The following is a 20,548-nucleotide window of genomic DNA, read 5'->3' as shown; positions in this document are numbered from 1 at the left end:
CCTGACGTGTTTATATCTGAAAAAAAGCAACGATATGAAGTGCAGACAGATGGTCAAATGGTACACTTGAAAGCAGTGGAAATAAGCAAAAAATGAGCACAAAACAACAATAAAACCTGAGAAAGCAGAAAACATCACAGCCAAGATGGCAAAGTTAGCATGATTGGTATGAACGCCATTCTCATGAATGCTTGACAAAGGGAAACTTTTTGCCATGAGTGATTGGGGAGTCGGAGGCTGAGTTTAGGAGATTTGCAAACTTCTGTCGCAGACTGTTCTTTGTTGTATCCGCTGCAATCGGTTGCACCGGCCTAGAAACAACAATTTCCGTGATATAAGACTCAAAGCAGTGAAAGTAGAAAAGTGTCAAAATAATCCAGACCTGGATCCCAAATGTGGCCTGTAAGATGACGGCTTCCTAGTATACTGGTATCTCAAAATGCTTTAAAACATTCTACTCCGAAGAATAAATAGCTACGCGCTGGCGGAGGAATGAAAGCGTTATCCTAAACTAGTCGAGAAATCGCGACATTTCCGGTACCGACTCAATTCATGAGCATGGAATGCATATTTATTCTTCTTAAAGTGTGTAAAACGGCACAGAGCCATGAAAAAAAAAGATTTAATAGCTAGGCAAAACTAAACAACGCTTGCACTCAATTAGAAATAGTGGCAAGGTGTAAGCTACACCCAGTTCACATAAACACTCAAATAGACATAGAAGTAAGGCTTTTATCTAGCCTAGATCGCACGTCAAGTTGCACTTGCATTAAAAATTTCCCATCAAATAGAGTACACTGGCCTACTGTTCGACTGAATATTGTAGGATTAGATGTTAATCAGCAAAACCATCGAGTTCGAAGCCACACACAACAAAATATGGGAAAATGTTAATGAAACACTGTAACTTTGCCATCGGTTGCTTTTGAATGGCATTAAGCTTACCAAATACTTTTCTTCAAGGTGTGGAGGGACTCATATCGAATATCATGAGATTAATCTTGATATTTGTCAGATCGCTCCATAGGTATGTTTCCTCTAGATTGCCGATGACTCACTTAATTTGAATACTGGACATCACACCAGCTAGGTGAATTGTCTCGGACACCAAAAAAATGTTCCCTTAGTCCATATCCAACACCAAGTAGGTTAAGCACACGCACTTTTTCTTACAATAAACAAGGCATTCTTACCCCAAAACTAATTTGGTTTGTGTTACTGATTGACACTCTAGAAATAAGTGATTAGTTAAAAACCGTTCCAGCTATTAGTCTAGGAAAAGCATTAAACAGGCTTCTACAGAGGTCTTGGTTCGTATGCTCAAAAAATAAGCAGGACGGACGATAACCCACTTCTTTTTTGCCGTCATTGATAAGCACTGCACCTTGTCAATACCTAAGCGCCGACAAAAAAGAACTCATATTGCTCCTGTAAGTGGAAGGCACTTCTCTTGCATGCTAGATGCAAACCTTTAACCGAAAGACTTCCTGTCCATATTTGATAGGATTCTTTGCGCATAAATCAGCCCATCCTCTACAGTCGAAAATGAACGAGAGTGCCTTTGAAGAGAAAAAGCATTCGGAGTTTGAAGGAAACCGGTTTTTAAATAATTTGCATGGAGGTCACTGGAGTAGCTGGAATGGGCCCCAGTGAAGCACTTTCACTAGATAAATCCACTAGCGATACTCCTCTTGAGAGATGTAAAAGTAAAATAATCCTGAGCAAAAACGAGATTTTCACGTTGTGCTGCTGATGCAAGACCCGATTTCCATAATTCAAACAAAAGAGAATCTCGCACTTGAATTATTCATGCATAAGGGCTGTTTTATTACAACCAGGAGGTCATGCGAACGCGCACACTTTTGGAACTATGTGAAAATGAGTTGCAATCACTAGAATTGCCAGGTAAATAATAAAATAGAAGAGAAAATTGAATAAACGCCGAGGTGACATCTCAACAACTAGGCGTCACAGTCCTTTGTAGAATCTGGGCGCCAAAATCAGATATTTCGTTTTCACCATGCAATGGCCGTAAACTTTCACAATACATCTACTAGTTCCTACAAACGATCAAATCTGCTGATGTCAGGCACGCTTAACGAACGTAATAAAGGCAAAGATTGCTACTAGTCGTGATCAGAATGAGGAGAACTTACGAAGGACTGGTGTAGTTGGCTAGGCGTTGGCGGAGGTCGGAAGAAAGCTGTTCCAGCCCCTCAGCGGACCCCTTTTCACCGGCTTCTACAAAGTCCAGTCGCAACCGATCCAAACCAGGCATCACCCAAGTCATCATTACAGCCTCCGTACCTAGACCTACACGTACATCTCCAAGTTAAGGCGTCACAACAAAGTTAGAAATCTCATTTAAATGTAGCAGGAAGCGTTTAAAATAATAGGTACATTGAAAGTCTTTCTAAGGTGTAATAAAGATGTCAAATGGAAGTAAACCGCAACAAAAGTATGTGGAAGTGATGCGGATACAAAACTTGATCATTCGGCAGATACATTTCGCGACTCTTTCCCAGAACCCATGAACGCCAAATAACGGAAAACAACGCAGACTATAATTGCATAAAAAGAGTACGAGAAATGAATCAAACTATATGACCTAGCTTCAGCCGATCGCTTTATCAGCAAACATGCATTACTGAGTTAGCGAAATTCCTACGCATGCTATCTACACCAAGATAATCTAAGGAGATCCTATGCTCCATTCATTTGAGTGATGTGGAGAAATGCAAACCTAAAAAGAAAATATCGGCACCATAGTTTCATATAAACTTGGTTGTTGATTAGGCAAATGTAAATTGATGACAACAGCCCAAAAGCTAGGCATTTGAATGGCAACCGAAGGAAAATGAAGGTAATTGGGAAATAATAGTGACAATAAAAGCATTGGAAGCAAGGAAAAGGATACAGAATGCAGCAGTCGAGAAGACGCCAACCAAACGCTGTCCAAGCCGTGTTCGTTTTTCCAGATCAGGAATCATATTGTTGATCTCGGTGAGGCGATAGAGCCAGGGAAGAATTCCTAAGTTGAAGAAAATACAAACTGAATAAAACTAGAACGGAGTCAAACCAAATTTCTCAGTGACACCCACGCAGATTTTCAGAAAAAGAAGTTTTTATTTCCTTATGTTACTTTTTTCTCACATAAGTAAACGTTATTAACATACTTCGCATCTGAAGCTCCTAACGCCATTCAAAAAAATAGAGTGTACAGGGCAGCAACAGAGCGCTTCTGAAATTTATGACATTAATGGCCCTAGCAATAAGAGTCGCAAGTATTGCAATGAAAGAGTCGATAAAATAGTATTGCGAATCGCTAACCACGACGGAAGAAAGGAGCTGAGGTATTCATCTCAAGTGAAATCTAATTTTAAAAACTTAAAAGCGTGCATACTTTCGTTGAAATACACCAATGCTCAGCATTCTTAGTGCTAAAAACTTGGGACGCCACCATCATAGTTAAAGTGTTCCACCGTTTTAATATGACGAAAAATTCTTGCATTCCATCTTTTCTTTCCAATCTAAATAATTTGCTTTCGAATAAACTTATCACTTATATGTGATGCCTCTAGAGGTCGTGTTAATAGGCAGTTCGATAGAAGCATGCGTGCCCACTTGTGTCGCGGAATTCCTCGGGACAAGTGAGGAAAAGTCGGTTGGCGACTTGAAGAAGGCCACTGACAAGGGTCTCCCAATTTTGCCGCTGGACTAGGAATTGGACGGCGGAGGGGTCCAGCGGAGATTGGCCTTCTGCACTGACCATGGACATCAGTCTGCCTATCAGCCCCAGTGCCTAACAGTCGATGAAAGGTAGCTGTAATTACATGAATCCAGGCTATTGAGATAAGCTATGCCCTCAAAGTGGTTTCCTGATGTTCTTTTAATTACAGCTGTAGGTGAAAACACACTACTAAAATGTCAATAGCAGTAGTTTACTTTAATAAATGCAGTATTTTCCAAACTGGAGGTTGCAGTCTCTGTTCCTGCAAGTTACTATGTATTTTTGCATTGGCACGATATTTTGAAAGAGGGGGGCGGCTTCTTTTTAGCAGGGATTTTGTTCGTTCTGAAGAACCCAAAAGTAAAAATAGGTCACATAAAGGCGAATTACTCTTGGTCACTGAGTGTTTGAAATAGGGGTAGAACATGTTCAACAGTAGCAACAACTCCATGATGAAATGATACAAATAACTAATTCATCCTAAATAAACATGGATTCGTTTGGTCATCAATGCGATAAAATAATTTGCCATCCTATTTCACTGCACTGAAAGTCGCATATTTAGAAAACTCATATCAACAGATTCATCAAGTAATGCTTATGTGTGGCAGTATAATGGCTATAATCCACTGATCGTTGATAAAGCCGCTCCCAATGGTTTTGTGATAGCATCTTGGCTCTAAATTTCACCCGACGCGAGGAATTATTTTTTGCACTGCGATTAAGATGTACGGCTAAATAATGGAGGCAAAAGAAATCGCAACTCTCTGTACCTTGCGTGGAAAAGTGGGAGGAAGTAAACTGAAAAACAGTTCAAGTTTTCTATTTAAACACAAGAGAAGAAGAATTCACACCTGTTCTGCAATTCTGCTATTTTCCGAGAGATTACGCCGTTGCATGAGATCCATGTCAGTGACGTAAGGACTGGATCGAAGCATGCGGCTGTAAAGGCAGAAGAGGGGTCCCAGAGCCACCGAGATGCACGACCAATCAGCGGAATGCTCGTCTAATGGGGGAATCTCTGTGGCCCCAGTGGAGTTTGATTCAGGGAAGGCTGCCGTACCGACGGACGCATAGTCATCCCGTGCCAATTGGCTCACTAGTTGCCAGCACTCCTCCAAGAGGCTTGGAGTCGCTTTTCAAGGGAATAACGGTCACCAATTCATCGGCTTCGACATTCCAATATCGTCAAATTCTGAGTAATCAAACTGGGAACTATAGTGTACAATTGAAATTGGCTAACGAATGTGACATTAAAGTAGTCCAAAGCGTTTGATTTAGATACAGGAATTCCTCCATTGCAGATATTGAATGACTTTTAGAGAGAAGGAAAAGGGAAAATAAAAACTATTATTTAGTAGAGGCACACTCAACAAATATATTTTCTTGCATGAAGCGTAACAAGATAGAACACTTTCGGCACGCCAAGCTCATGGATTCACGTGTCGACAAATTTTAAAGATTGGTTTATATTATTAAGGTTCAAAACAATTTTTTCTCTATTGAAAAATGATTAGATATAAACACAGAATGCAAATAAAGGGGATGGAAAAACTGTTTGCGCAAAAGGACCCACTAAGAATGCATATACGCTTAAGTAAAAGCGCTAACAAATATAAATCCCCGCGTCGACAGTTACAAACTACGTCAAGACAGTCAATGTCGCTCGACTTAGGTACCAAAACTTCTCATATAAACTCAAGGTAAAAAATACAGGAGGTAGAAAAAGTGTCTTATCTAAAATAATAAGTTTAAAACGTGGTTGATTTTCAACAAAAAATTATTTACTCAGTTGACAATCCGGCAGGTCTTTGTAAAGTTAATGCCCTTGCGGGTTGAAAAGTGATAAAATCATATCCATTCAAAAAAATTACTTCTTTTTTGACAAAAATGCTTCAAATCATGTAGTCCATTCATTAAAGGAATCGCAAGAATTTTGGTGCAAGATGGGGAATAAACGAACCCGGAACCCATGAAGACTGGCGATTGTGCTGTTTCGCAGGAGTGGGTGTGAGTTTCTTGGACGTGGCTGCAGCAGCCGAGTCAAAGTCTACAGCATCGGAGAGGTAGGCAATGAGGGTGTAGAAGATGTTACTGGCGGTTCGACGCACCGCCGGATCCGCGCAGGAAGCACAGGAGCGTAGTGCGGGAAGCAGGACCGCATCTGCGATCATCATGGCATCCTCGCTGTGACTGAAGGGGCAGAAGTTGGAAACGACATTAAAATCTACTAATGGGGTCATTCGCTTGCTCTATCTACATACTTTTATCTATTCTAATAAGTAAATCAGCATTACGCCTTATGTAGCTGCTTGTCCTCTCGATCATATGCAACATAAATAGATTAAAATGGCAGTTTAATTAAAACGCATTCTTGAACAGTGACTTCAATTCCCTTCTAATATAATAAAACGTCGTTTAACATGGTAAAGCAGTAAATGGTAAGGGGAATTACCGTAAAACGTTTACTAAACTAACTCATTTCGCCCATGCAAATGAGAGATGGCATAGCCAAGAGTAACTTTATCGCCTCATATAGTAAATTTAGGACAAGCTTCAGGACCCTCCAACAAAATCGTTTCTTGATGACGAACCATTACTGATTTGTCTCATCACGATCCATTTTAAATCCACAAGTTTTAAAATTAAAAAAATGGATAAAAGGTATAAATTGATTTCATTCTAGTAAAAAAATTAGACTGTTTTTGTGCAGATAATACATTCCGAAGTCATACAAAATAAAAAACTGAAATTTACATTATCGTGAATAGTAAATTTTGATGGAAATGGGTGCCTTTGTTCAAGCTTCAAACACTGATCGCAGGCACGTCTTGGAAGAAAGATTTAAACAAAAAAACCTGGAATACTACATATTCAAGACTGGTTCTGTGATTCAATAAAACATTAATTTGTCGTAAAGCCCTTAAGTCTTTGAGAGCTCAATTTGACGCTGGTGAGCAACCTTTTACCAGAAATAACATTTTTAACCATCGGTTACTTATAGCGGTTCAGTAGGAATGATTAGTACGTGATGTGTGCACACCTAGCGAGTCTGGCACGTTAATTTTCCATGCCAAAACCACACCATCAGCACGCATCACAATATCGGAGCCAAACTCAAATGGTAGAGTAGCCTTTCTAAAAGGTAGACGTACCAGAGAGTCATTATTCCAGCACGTACACCGTGGAGGGAGCAGGAATCACGGGAGTGGAGGAATATTGCATTTGCTATTAGCATTTTCACCTTATTAAGTTCTGACTTCTAAATGATCAGAAGAACAAATAGGCAAAAGGCACAAGCTGATATGATTAATGCCTAAAACAAAATAACTTACAAACTTGGTCGACGCTAGCAAGCAGCAATAACCAGCGAAAGCTCCCGACGGAAGAGCCTTCAGATCGAACTCAAAATCTGATAAAAAGTGAACCCAAAGTATGGAGAGGTATACTACTAGTACCAAAAAAGTGGAAACTGTGGCTTCATCGGACTTACATCCCTGTACACTGCGTTCCATGAGGAGCGTGTGGAAAGGTTCTCCGAGGTGGCTTTGCACCGCAGCTGCTCCAAATGCTTTGCCAAAAAGGGAGACATATAAACAAAGCTCCTTGCATAGTGTGAGAATACTTGAAGTAGGTTGCAAGTGCCATGGAGTCCAGTAGGTGTCTTCAAATTGCATCTAAAAACGTGGGCATTGTGCAGGCGTGGATTATTCTGCCCCCTACAAATTGATACTGTAGCCGCGAGTTATCACTCAAAGATCTACACCGCACAATTATTTCATGCTGTTCGTAAATTCGTCTTATAAGAATTTTAAAAATCCGGATTCTGTTGAAGCCAAATAAGTAGGTTGCAGGAACTGATCAAACTATAATACAAGGCTGTTGCATGTTTTAGTTAGTAAATATGCAACAGTAAGTCTATCAACGAGCTATTGAGGGGTAAATGCAGGTTTTCTATACCCATCAAAAACTTTCTTGCCAAACTTTTAAGAAAAACTAAACCAGATGCCAAAGGGTGGTCCACTTGACAGTCCTCTGATATAGAAACTAGTAAAATGAGGATCACAGTGCGTACCTGCATCAAGGCAAGGAATTCCTGTGGTGAGATGGGATCCTGTTCAAGGTATTCATGCCCCTCCGTGGTTTCCACAGCCTTCGTCACAGCAGTTGTAGAAGAGGTATTGGGACAAGGTGTGATAGTTCGCAGCATCTGGGCGACGCAAAAGAGATGTTGCCGAACTGCGTCCATCGCTGGCCACTCGTCACCCTCCCTACCTGTGGACATCGAAACTATGTCCATTGTTGTTGCCGATGTCTCATTCTCAGCGTCTTCTGAAGCCGACTGCTTCTGCTGTTCCGCTTCCCCACATATTATCTTCGAGCCACTCAAAATGTGGTTGAAACACTCCAGCAGCTGCTCGTAGCGCCTCTTGCCCAAAATGTACTGAGGTACGAAGAGGTACACACATTGATCCAAATCTAGGAAAAAATGTGTACCCATGTAATTACACATAGAAAACATTCAAGGACTGCTTACCATTCATTACTAATTTATGCAATTTCAAAGATTTTTTAAGTCCCAAAGTTGGAAATGACTAAAGCGATAATATTTTTTTATAAGTGGCGCAAAATAAAAATGCAATCTCACCGACAGAAGATCGTCTCTCGTCGACAGTGTTACTGTTAGCTATCCCTGTACTTCCATTCTCCTCCAAATCTTCCCCCTCTGCCTTTTTGACGTCTTCGACGACATCATCCAGGACCAGGTCATCACAGTCTTCGGTATCGGGTCGAAGTAATGTCAAGCTCTCGAGGACGGAGACGAACACGAAGGGGACCAGGCGATTGAGAACTGTCATGATGCAGAAGAGCTCGTCTGTTGAAAAGGCTGCCTTTAGTCGCCTCGGAGCCGCCAAGACGCTGCCACTCTTCGGCCTTGACTTCGATACATCTAGGGTCTAAGGCAGGACATGAAGAAAATAAGCATGCTCTTAACACAAAGTAAAACAACTTGAAAATCAGTTTTGAATAATGAATTTGCAGTGGATCGTGTATCAACAAAGTGGGTTCTATCCGCATAATAATGAAGACTAACTTATTTTGAGGATTTGTTTCTTTTATTATTGTGTGGTTACCGGTTGGTGGGCTACACAAAAATAACGAGTGATAGACCACTCACTCGTTAACAAAGTGTCTCCAATGGATGCATCCCGACGTTTCACTACTCTATCAGCTTGATTATAGAGTTGTTTTCACTCCCTCCCTTAACTACTCATCTAACATTTGCAAGAATGTAAACAGTTGATCCATCAGAAACCTCACACTTCAAGCTCCCAAGGTTGAGCAACATACCACAATTTTAAGACACTTGTCCCATGCCTTAGCAATTATGCAATCCGCCAGAACACTTAGGTGTTGCGGCGCTAATCCCATATGAGAATTAGTAAACAAACCAAAAGAAACAAAGGCGTCAAAGTAAGACCATTTCATTCGTTTTTAATCTAGAGAAATACGAGTAATAATAGTTTATCATTAAAAATAGCAATATGCGTACAAGGTGAGAGCGTTTTAACTGCTATGTAAGGATAAAAGTGAGAAGTTCACATTAAACTTTAATGGACTAATGGAAGTTCATGGGCTGCTACAAATGGTTATATGCATCAAAACAAGAAGTACTAAACCAAACAAAACAGAGGATACCTGAAGAAAACCCAAAAGCAAAGAAACGATTTACTCGTGGATGATTGGAAAGTAATATGACTGAAAAAACAGCATGCTCCAATTCTAAGGGCAAAGTGAGCTTACCGACGCCTTTTAGTAATGCCTAGATTACATCAAATGCGTGGAGATTGGATAGCATTGAATGAGCATGAATGTAGAAACTGATATTCAAGATTCTTGACTAATAATGAGAGATTGGGTACTGAATTTAGGATCAACGAAGCTCAGATTCTTTATACCACGGTAGAACAAAAAGAAATTAATGATTATGGACAAAATATACGATATCTGATTTATGAATGTGCACATTCGGCAAAGGAAAAACTCACGAAGCATAGATTCATGAGTCGCTGAAGCCATGGCTTGAGGAGGAGATCGTTGAAGGAACCCACTTCCAGACACCACTGAGCGACAGTGGGTAGAAGCCAGTTGCAGGAAGCGGTAATAACGCTGGGACAGGTACCCATGCTACACCTGCTCACTAAACAGGGTAAGCACCCGTATGTGACGACATGGGGGCAGGGCAGAGCGGTGGTGGCTGGAGGTGAATGGGTCCAATCGGCTCGAAAGACCGTGTCAAAGGTGGTCACTAGCTGGGGCACCTTATCTCGGTCCTCCATCAGCGCCACCACTGCCGCCAATGAGCGCAGCGCAACTGCGCGCACCTCCTCCGCCTTTTCTTCCTCAATGGATTGGAGGAGGATCGAGAGGAGTAGTGAGGAGCGCAATCGCGACTGAGACATGTAAAGATACACGGTGATAAAAGATTATTAAAGACCGGATATTGGGTAAGTCTACCATTTCTTCTTTCTTTGAGGATGAAGAGGCGCAGAATTGGAGCGCAAAGGATAACGTCTTGCTTCAGAATGAAAGGAAAAGCAATTTGATAGGGAACTGAGTAAATTTCCATGCCTCATAACTATTTGGCACAACTGAAATGGACCCTTGTTCACGGACCGCTTTTTTTGCGTGGAAAGACAGGTGGCCTCTAGCAATTTCACAAAGTTGGTAAAAATCAACTACAGAATCGGCAACACTTTTTGTTTACGCAGGTGAGAATAAAACACAACGCAACTTCTACCCTGTTAACACAATGGCGAGAAGTTAAGTTGGGCTTAGGATAAATATACACGTCTTCAAAACAAGTGGCTCACTCTTGTCTTACTGACTAAGCAGGTTTCTGGCTTACGAATTTAGAGATTTAGTATAAGTGAGGCAGAACTCCTTTTTTTAAACCATGGTATTTAAGGTATAGAAAGTCTGGTTTTAGGTCCCAAATCAATGAACACAAAGCTGGTTTGTTTATTAAAAAATAAAAGTAGCTGAGTCTGGAACTATTTTTTGCTTCGCATATATATTATGTTTGTAAAAAGATTCGAATGAGGCTGCGCCTTCTGACGTGGTCGAGAGATGGGAACTCAGCCAAAATCACTGATGAGCCAGAATATTATCAAAAGATAGCTAATGCATGGTCGAAACTAAGGCACTTTTCGAATCCATCTCGAACAAATGTCCATTCCGTTCCTAGGGTGGCAGAGGATGACGGAAAGAGAGTAACCACTTTGGATCTAAAACTCGAGTCCGATCTTACGTTAAAGGGGTAAACGAATCTGTTGAGCCTCAAAAAATGCAAGGAGTTGCCTGTGTAGCTGAAACGAAATTTCATTTTTTTAAGATGATATTATTATTAAAAGGAAGACTAATAGTGAGAGCGTGCTAAGGATTACTTAATGAAGAAGTAGGACGGGCACAATGTGAGTCTAATCACGCATTTCTGGAACCTTATGGGACCAAAGAAGAGCGTAACAGGCTATGGATTGGATGTCTACTAGCCTATCCAAAGTATTAAAATAATGAGAATCTAAGCTAGCTTTTGGGTGAGTAGCTGACTAAACATCCATACAAGAGTATTTGAAGTAAGTCTAACATCTTAATGTGAGCTCACCATCACAACAGTGAACTTTGGTCGGCACCTACCGATTGCCGTGAGGACACAGAAAATGTGATACCGATTGATGGAGCTCATGCAACCCAACCTGTGCTTATTTTTCACTGTTCACGAATTACTGCCGTGCAAACTAGACAATGTTTCCGCTAAATAAACTCGCATAATGTCAATATTTCGTAATATTTTCTAAAAAGCCCCAACTCCTACCGGCAAATGTGGAAACTCATCCCTATATATTTACCAAATCCATGTGTGCGTTGAGAGTACGGAACAATACGATGAACAAAGTTACACGTCGATAGCAAGCATTCAAATTCGGGGGGCAGGAAGCTCTGCTTATGGCGAGCTCAACAATATGTGCCTGTAAATAATAAGCTAACAAAACACCAAATTTTGTAAAAGTAAACAGTTTTGAGCTGCACCTACGGGAGTGGCGGGCGCTATGACACCACAAGCGGAGATGAGGAGTTTTCGAAGGCTATTTGAGGGTCGCTCGTTTAACTGGGACCAGATTTGGGGCAACAGTTCACTCTCTATCCGCTGAGGACCTGAATACAGGAAAAACCAAAACTTGGACCCACATTTTCCTCCAAGTAAAAGAAACGTGAGAGCAGTAATTAAGCTAAACAGCTATTATACATTCTCACGGACAAGGTAAGTGATACGTGGAATATAACAGCATGTTAATTCCAAGATAGCTATTAACCAACAGATCTACACGGCACCTTACTAGGAAATAAAAGTCTCACAAGTGTACCCTTCCTATGAATAGGTTATAACTTCGTGAAAACGATGATGGCCAGTTATACAGCCTCAGTGTAATAAGGTTTATTAAAAGAAAAACGCAGATGTACATAAGATCTCAATAAAATAATAAACTACTGAGTACAAGTACAAACAAGCAAAACAAAGGATATTGATACAACAGCGGGCTTAGCAACGACTATATCACGATTTGTAGACACAAAATCAGTCAGTATGCAACTGTAAGAGAAAATGTATACTTCCGAAGTCAGCAAACAACAAGATATGCTTAATTGCGCTACTTTGGGAGCTTATTTTAATCTTAACAGGAACCAAATTTGCAAGGATCCCGAATAGTCTACCATCTTATCATTACGTTAGGGTAAAGCAAGGCAAAAAAACAGTTATATGTTAGCCATGAAAAGATTGTGGGAACAGCCGGAGTAGAGTTGAAGCTAATTCAGTCAACCTCGACTACAAATACACGTTTGGTCACGGCTGCGTCATAAGCTGGTACCACCGTCTACCCGCGTAAAAATTTGTTACCCAGTGCGTATCAGCACATTTTAATGTATCAACTACTCTACCTAAAGGGAATTAATAGAACTAATATGTACATGGGAGTTTTCTCAAAAGCATAGTAAGAAAACCTCACCACTGCTTTGAATTTAGCCAATTTGAAACATCAAAACTACAAAAGGCAGGTCTTAAGATAGTTGGTTTCTTTGAAGGAAACCCATCAAAATTTCAATAGGATTAATGTCAGAAGGGCTGTGAGATGGCTATCCGGACACTAGAGAGACTATTCTTGCAGATAGTAGAAGAGGAAGCATACCCAAGCATGTGGCCAAATCACGGCACTGATGAAGAATGGTGCCAGCCCGTTTTATTTCCACCTCCTTGGTGTCAGCCTCAGGCGAATCGGTAAAAAGGTTAAAGAGGGTTCGCAAAAGCTGGTCGCGAACTTCGGCATCTGGGTGCAGGCAAATGGCCTGGATCAGCAGTGGCAGAGCCAACTCAATGCAAAATAAGAAAAGTTGGTCATGCAATTCCCGAGCTAAACGCGCATAAGACATTAAAAACACCAAATCAAGGGGTAGTCGTGGGTTCATAAAGATTGTAGAAGTTACGAAAACGCAATTTTGGTTCAATCAAATTGTGAAATAGTCAAATTCAGTCGATTAGATTTACACGAAAGAGGTATTGCGTGTATGCAACTCCCAATAAAGCTTTTAGTGGTAGATTCCCTAAAATCACCAGCACGATCAGTTCACATATGTCAGCTAGTTCAGGGTTCAAAAAGTATTTCACTTATGAGGCTAATGATGTGTGACATGCAAGTTGCACGATCATTCCGATGACATTGTATTTTGCTGATGTTCACGACTTCCATGTGGTCTATCAAGCCCAATAGCGATTTAACGCTTTCATTGCATTTATGATTTCTGGCTCCAAATGCATAAAACAAAGCCATTTTCACTAAAACGTCTTAAGCAAACGAAGTACGAACTCAGCCGCATGAAAATACTGAGGAAATGTGGCGATTCTGACGTTAAATGGAAGAATTTGAATTAAAGCAAGTGTAAAACAGAAATGCTGAAAATTTACATGCACACATTCACATAGTATTTTGACTAGTTTGCTTATTTCAAAGCGAAACATCCGTTAAAAATTTGACTTAAATGAAAATAAAGACAACGTGAAATAGTACGAGCAAATTTTCACAAGTAATAAGGAAACTAGTTTATGGATGATATCAACCAAGTATAGCACCGTTTTGACAACTTAATTACCGTACAAGGGTGTTCAATGCGAGACAAATAAGCAGCACACCGGAGAAAGTTAAAAGCGGTAAAAAGAGATGTTAAATCAGCTTACAGTCTTCCTATCATCCGGGAGGTGTTTGAGAATGCTCTGAATTTGAGAGCCAATGGCGACTATTATTTCATCCAAGGTGTCAGCTAGTCGAGAGACCTCCAGAGGAACTTCCTCAGTCTCCACCGGCGGCAAGAGTTCTGAGGCGCAACAAACAAACTCGGGAGCGCATCGTCTGGAGATGTAAAATGAAAAAAAATGACCTCAGGTTGAATATTTGCGCCTTTTTACTCAAAAAATAGCTTTGATCGAATTTGATCAAAAGTAAAAACTTGTGGTGCGACTGTGCGATCACCACAAAGAATGGTAAACGAGGAAAAGTTATTTGAAAATTATCGTCCATTTCTTACCAGTGTTATACAAAAGGGAGCAGTGCTAAATAATTGAGCATTGGCAGCTTTTGACTAATCAGCAAGTCAGTACTACGAAAGACCACGACCATCATTTAGAGCAATAGGGGTGCTCAAAACTCTAAGAAACGTTTCAAAAAGACGCTAAAGAATACTTGCGTCTAAATCGGAAGAAAAATGCTTCACTGACTCAAAATTATGAGGGCTAAGGTTGTTTCATGGCAGTTCTCCCTCCTGAAGGTTCCAATTTTTCCTAGATATTCTAAACTCCTGGAAAGAGTATCAATTCTAGTCTTTCCCATCAGTATTTGGAACGAACACTACAATCCTTGAAAAGTTAGACATTTCGTGATGCCAAGGTTAGGTGTGTGCAAATGCAAATGGAGAATTAAACTTAATTCAACGGATTCTAAAACCACTTAACATAGCAAAATCATTGCGGATGCTAAGAAAATTGGCTTTCACTCATGCCTCTGAACCAGAAAACAAATGTTTGAAGTTTCAAATTGCAATGGCAGAAGGTCATTTCAAAAAGAAAATGAGGAAGTAAATGATGACTAGCACTTGATGAAAGACTTTAAAGTAATCTCCGATCACAGAAGAGCATGACTTTACAAGCAAAATGTCACCATTTAAAATATAAGAAAACGATGAAACAGGGCATTTATCAACGTTACTATACCCAAAACTCAAAGGACATGGCGTGCGCTACCTAGAAAGTGCTAAAGGTAATACAAAATACTGTCTTGGTGTATAAGTGGGTGGATTTTGAGGTTTGGGCCGACCTGATGAACTGCGGATTATTGATGACCAACTTGGGAAGTGGTGCCGTCACCTTCGAGGCTAGTGGATCCGCACACGGTGGGGATGGTACCGGTGAAGAGGTCTTTATATGACCATTCTCACTCGATTTTTCCGCTGAATCGGCATCCTCGGTCCCCAATTCAACATACCCATTAGAAAGAGATTGGGCAGGGGCGGCGTTTTTGCTTGCCTTCACCACCGTTGTCCCCACCAAATCGGGATAATCTCTACCAAGTAAATGTAAGTGAAAGATGAGTACAGAGGAGGTTGATGGCCGCACAAGACTATTTTCTACTGGTATTTTAATATCAGACATTGCATTCATTTACAAATTACAGAGCGTGTTTGCTCTGCGTTTTGGTTGTCATGCAGACAAAAATAAAAGAGGTACATTTTGTTAGATAAAGAGCGACTGATTGCCATTATCAATTACCGCAATATACCTAAAGTAGATTCGTGCATCCAGTAAAAAATAACCTCCTTTTCGTTTCGCAAAAAAGAGTTAAACGCATAGCCCCCCATAAAATGTGGATTCGACAGACACAACGTCATGATCATACTGTGTAGTAAAGAGTAGGTTCCCGTTACACATCCTGTAAAGACGATCTTATAAGAACGCGTGTTTAAGGTATACTTAATGTCTCGCATTATGATATCTTTGGGCACAAATGATCTTCAAAATGGATCATTGTAATTTTTTCAAGTTTGAACACCGCTAATTATGATACATATGTGATGCTGGTGAAAAAAAATTAATTTTCTGGTTGCTACGATAGCAATACTTATTTGGGCCGATTTCGGAGCAGCGAGTGGAGTACACCTGAGCAGATGACACTTACGAACAACTACTATGAGTGAACAAGACGTATTCACAGGCACAAAAGAGGACAGGTAATAAAAAGAAGAGTTACCGTTTAAGGCAAAGAAGTTGGTTTCTCCAGTAGGTGGATTCCTGCGCAAGACTGACGTTTTCCGCCTCTATACGCATCACTTTTCCACGCAAATCGCCAATTTGTTGCCGCTGAGGAAAACAAATGCAGCATTTGATTTCTCCAGAGTTCACTTCATTTATCAAAGTACTCTTAACGAGCCTGGCAAATATGCGTATGCGATGTTGTTAGTGAGTTCAGCAATCATCCAGAGGTTTCCATAATGTCCATATTTCAAGGTTCCATAACAAAAAACAATGAAATATCAAGGCAAATGGTGAGAGAAATGAGGGCAAAAAAGTCGAGTGGGGATAAAACATGCAATAAACTAGGGGCTTTTCAAGTTGATGGGGTCAGTGACGTCAAATGCTACCCTTCACTACCTACATAAAAGCAGGTAGATGAACTCAAGTGCTTGTATAATCACTGCTCATAGTGCCTAATCAACAATAGGATAAAAAGTAATCTAATAGGAAATAAATATTAGATTTGAAGGGAAAAACTCATTTTCCGTTAATCTTATATCAAAATAGGTCGAACAGGTGAATGCTAAGAATGCAAATGCTAAGAATATTTCCAGCTACAAGTTATGTCAAGGTTCATTTTCACGCGCATTAATGTCGATTGCATTTTGCTAATGAGAATAAAATGTTATTTGAGCTTATAAGCAGTAGATAGTAGCAGAGATTGTACAACAGATAGCCCTAGTTCTTACTTCCTCTAAGTGAAAAAACAGAGCTTTAAAACCGTCTAGGTTTATAATTTATCAAAATAAGATTGCAAATAAGTTGAAAAACCCGTTTAATTTCCCAGGTTTCCAACTTCATTCTTGAGAGTTCAAATGTGAAAAAATATTGCAAAAGAAGAAATAAAAACAAAATAATGGGAACGGAGTTGCATCACAACCTGAAAAGTACAGGGAGTCGCACATTCCATCAAAGACTAACGGAATGAATAAAGATGATTACTGTTACCGAGACTTCTAGCTCCGCTTTGGTAGCCTCAAAGTTACACCGCAGCGCACTGAGCGCAGTCTTGTTGGTTTCTAGTTCTTCGTCGAGGATTCCAGCAGAGAGTTCCGTTTGGACGGCCTCGTCCGTAAATTCAGCAGTGGCGTTAACAACAGTGGCCTGGGGCCTTGCAGAATGTGGAGTGGAGCTCCCACTACGTAACGGTTTGTGGCACGGAAGCATCCAGGAAGAGCGCAGAAGCATGAGAAGATTCGGGGGACGATTACAGGTGAGGCCTACCTGCATTCCGAGAAGGTTAGAATCAAAACTATTTACTTTTTAATCTCTTTTCTTGATGTATTTGTAATAAAGGAAGTGTTTATTAGGTCGAGTTTTTGAACGACTACAGCAATAAAATTTAATATAAAAAATGTAGTAAGAATTCCTATTAGAAAGCAAAAACTTTAAAGTATTTCATATCTCCTCTTTCCCCTGTAATATATATCCCCTCAAGTTTACCAAATACTTAAAATGTTATAAAAAATATCCTACGAACCGCTCAGAGTTCATTCTTAGTTAATCTATAAGTGGTGAAAAAGTGGGATATGTCGACAAAAAAGTTACTCGCATGATAACATGCTAAATAGAGGCATAACTTGCGGATGTCCCACTAACTTCATCATACACCCACAAAATTCTAGGGAGATTGAATATTTAACCCATTTTCAGTGACGGTATGTATAACATTACGAAAAGGCCACTTAAGTTAGCTATTCCCTATCAGCTCAAAAAACTTGCGAAATGCAGTTTGAAATGTGCTCAGAGGATGTATAGCGATGAGAGGATAGATCAATGGAGGGTTTAAGAAATACTGACAAATAACCCGAAAATTGGTGTTCTACCAAAAGATTCATGCGAGTCATCGACAGCAATATGCCTACATTACGAGCAAAATTGCACCATGGCGCTGCATCTCAATTCTACAACTGGGTAAAATCTTAAAAAATTATGTTTTGAAATAGAAGCCCATACCATTTTATGCACTTTGTCGCTTAACAACACCGAAAGTCTCGTCGATGTCCATAGTACAATATGATGTGCACAAATGAACGTCAACAATGAATTGTTTCCATAAGTTTTATTTGTTAACAGACTGAATAAATATAAGTGACTCAACTTCAACACAAAAATATTGCCAAATCGAGTTTGCATAAGGCGTTATTGGCATTCGAAGCACACCAGAACCAACATTGTGCGTTGATTGTAAAATTAGACATTGCCCAATAGTGAAATAAGTCTCAAATGATTGGCGCACATGATTAGAAACACCGTTGATAATTTCTTAAGTATGCAAGTTATAGGTTCGAATGAAGATATAAGAACCAAATAAGACTTAAAAAGCTTAACAATTTAATTTTCTTACATCATCCCAGTCGTCTAAATCCTGTTGATCTTCAACTTCGCATTCTTCAGCGAATTGAACAGCGCTCAACTTATATCCATTGTTCAGCAGATGTTCGTTAATCAGAAAACGAAGGGCACGGATTTCCGTGTTGGAAGCCGGCCCGGAATCCTTGGAATCATAGCATTCACCATTTGACGGCGTGGACGAGTTCAAAGGTTCCGTGGCTTTGCCTATTAAAGATTTAAAAAACTGTAAGAATGCAATAAAGAACGCAACAACTAAGCAACTAGCCGTTGAAATAAAATATGAAGATTTCTGCGGATACAAAACTTACCACCTACAGTTGCAGTTGTAAGGCGCCTTCGTAAGCTTTTGATCTCTTCATTCCTTTTCCTAAGTTCAAATTCAAACACTTTAAAGTAATTAGTGGGGTCTACGTTACCTTTGAGTTGTTCTTCAAAAGAATTTTGGTCTTCACTGCCAGTACGAAGGTCAACTGAGTCTGAAGTAGACAGACTCACATGGGAGTCTAAAAAATAAGACTAACTAAAAAAGTACTTGTTGATATGACTTCGGATCGATTCGAGTCAAACCGATAAAAATTTTCAGGATTCGAAAAGAACTCTTCCAATGTATCACATGAAATCCCACGTTCGAGAAGTTCATAGTGGAATTCTAAAGCTGTTAGGAAAAATTTGTCCTTTAACAGATAATCCGAAAATTGTGTTTCAGGTTTTGTGCCTTGATCGATGATGGTGGTCTCAAAGAGAGCCATTATAAACGCCTGGAGTGTTTATAACAACTTATCGAGGAAGTAGATATTGAGAACTAAGGTTGGAAGATAAAACCAATGAGGTCTTAAAGCGCCAGATGACCTATTAAATCAGAGAAATTTACAAATCCAACTTTTTAGAGGTATTTTATGATAAGTGCAGTGAGATAATAAAGAAAATATATGCCCCACTGTGAACACTATTCTTTGAAAATTATGAACAAGTAGGTCCAAAATAGTCTATTAATCATCCAGTATCAGCGCAAAGAGCAGATAACAGTCAATTAGTTACACAAAAAATGTGCATTCATTACATTTTTTGGATTTTGATTGGGGCCGAAACATGCATCTTGCATTCTTGGGCGAAGTCCTATATAAAAAATGCTCAGAGGCCTATATCTATGCAGAAAAAAAATGCCTATTAGCCGTTTCTAACTGTTTTATCTGTAATGACAAATCTCTCTGTAAAAGATTAGTTTTACACTTTTGCGCATAGTTGTTCCTCAAAGCCTTATTCAATTTCCCTTAAAATTCAGTGGCCTAAAGCGCAATCTTTCTGTTTTGATTAAAAGTAGCTGTAATACTTATGTTGTTTTAATGTGCCTTTCAGAGGGGAGGCAATCAGGAAATTCGAACCTTGTAACCGGATTGTCCTCTCCCTTACCCTGTGACTCCGGCTCCCCTCCTTCTTGAATATTGTATTTTCCACATCCATCTTTTCACCTTTAATAAAGATGTCCAACCAAATCAACCAGGCTTGTCTAGGAACGCTAGGAATTGGGGAGCGGGGACCGAGGAGCCACGCTCCACATAGCAACAGTGGTAGTGATTGCCCGATGGTTCAAATAAAAAAGAACATTCTCCAAGTTCTTCTGATTTGTTTAAGATCCTGGAATATAATGTTTTGTTTTATAGACGAAATTTTTCAAAACATATTTTAACCAATTGCACCGGAAAAGTGCAATCTTTTCATTTAAAATATTTAATAGCATCACTTACAGTCGCACTTGACCTTGACGTAATCTTGAGTCGCTCTTCTTATGCTGTTTTGCATTTCAGCTGGTTTTGTTGTGCGGCAATGCGATTAATAGCCTTACAGTAAATATGTTCTCAGGCAAAAATTTTAAGAATGGACAAGGTAGTAGCTTAGAAACATGGGATTCGCAGGCAAATGCTTTTCCACCGGCACCACCTCTAAGATCATCTAGTACAATGTCAGTATTAATTGATATTGAGATATAAGTAGGTTTTGCCGGAAGGTCCATGCCTTATCCTTTTAAAATTTTATTTTAGCAAGCGCATGACTACTGACGGTCCACC

At 39.8% G+C, this 20,548-nt stretch overlaps 1 protein-coding gene across 1 annotated transcript; it reads right to left on the bottom strand. All coding sequences in view use genetic code 11, as the record gives it.

The window, feature by feature from the left end:
- Positions 1–181: 181 nt before the first annotated feature.
- EGR_02363 (LisH domain and HEAT repeat-containing protein KIAA1468) lies at positions 182–19,231 on the bottom strand (the record flags this gene model as incomplete). The annotated part of the gene is made up of 20 exons (XM_024491612.1): positions 182–311; positions 2,157–2,313; positions 2,918–3,031; positions 3,625–3,802; positions 4,585–4,865; positions 5,694–5,923; positions 6,886–6,992; positions 7,066–7,142; positions 7,224–7,407; positions 7,806–8,209; positions 8,379–8,688; positions 9,781–10,185; positions 11,826–11,947; positions 12,979–13,135; positions 14,022–14,193; positions 15,154–15,399; positions 16,084–16,193; positions 17,076–17,351; positions 18,475–18,686; positions 19,015–19,231. 20 exons carry the CDS (start codon positions 19,229–19,231, stop codon positions 182–184), a joined length of 4,089 nt encoding a protein of 1,362 aa, XP_024354118.1.
- Positions 19,232–20,548: the final 1,317 nt, after the last annotated feature.

Source organism: Echinococcus granulosus (assembly GCF_000524195.1).
Source record: "Echinococcus granulosus chromosome Unknown EG_S00010, whole genome shotgun sequence".
NCBI lineage: Eukaryota > Metazoa > Platyhelminthes > Cestoda > Cyclophyllidea > Taeniidae > Echinococcus > Echinococcus granulosus.
The sequence above is the reverse complement of the archived record's forward strand: the minus strand, read 5'-3'. Positions and strand labels throughout refer to the sequence as shown.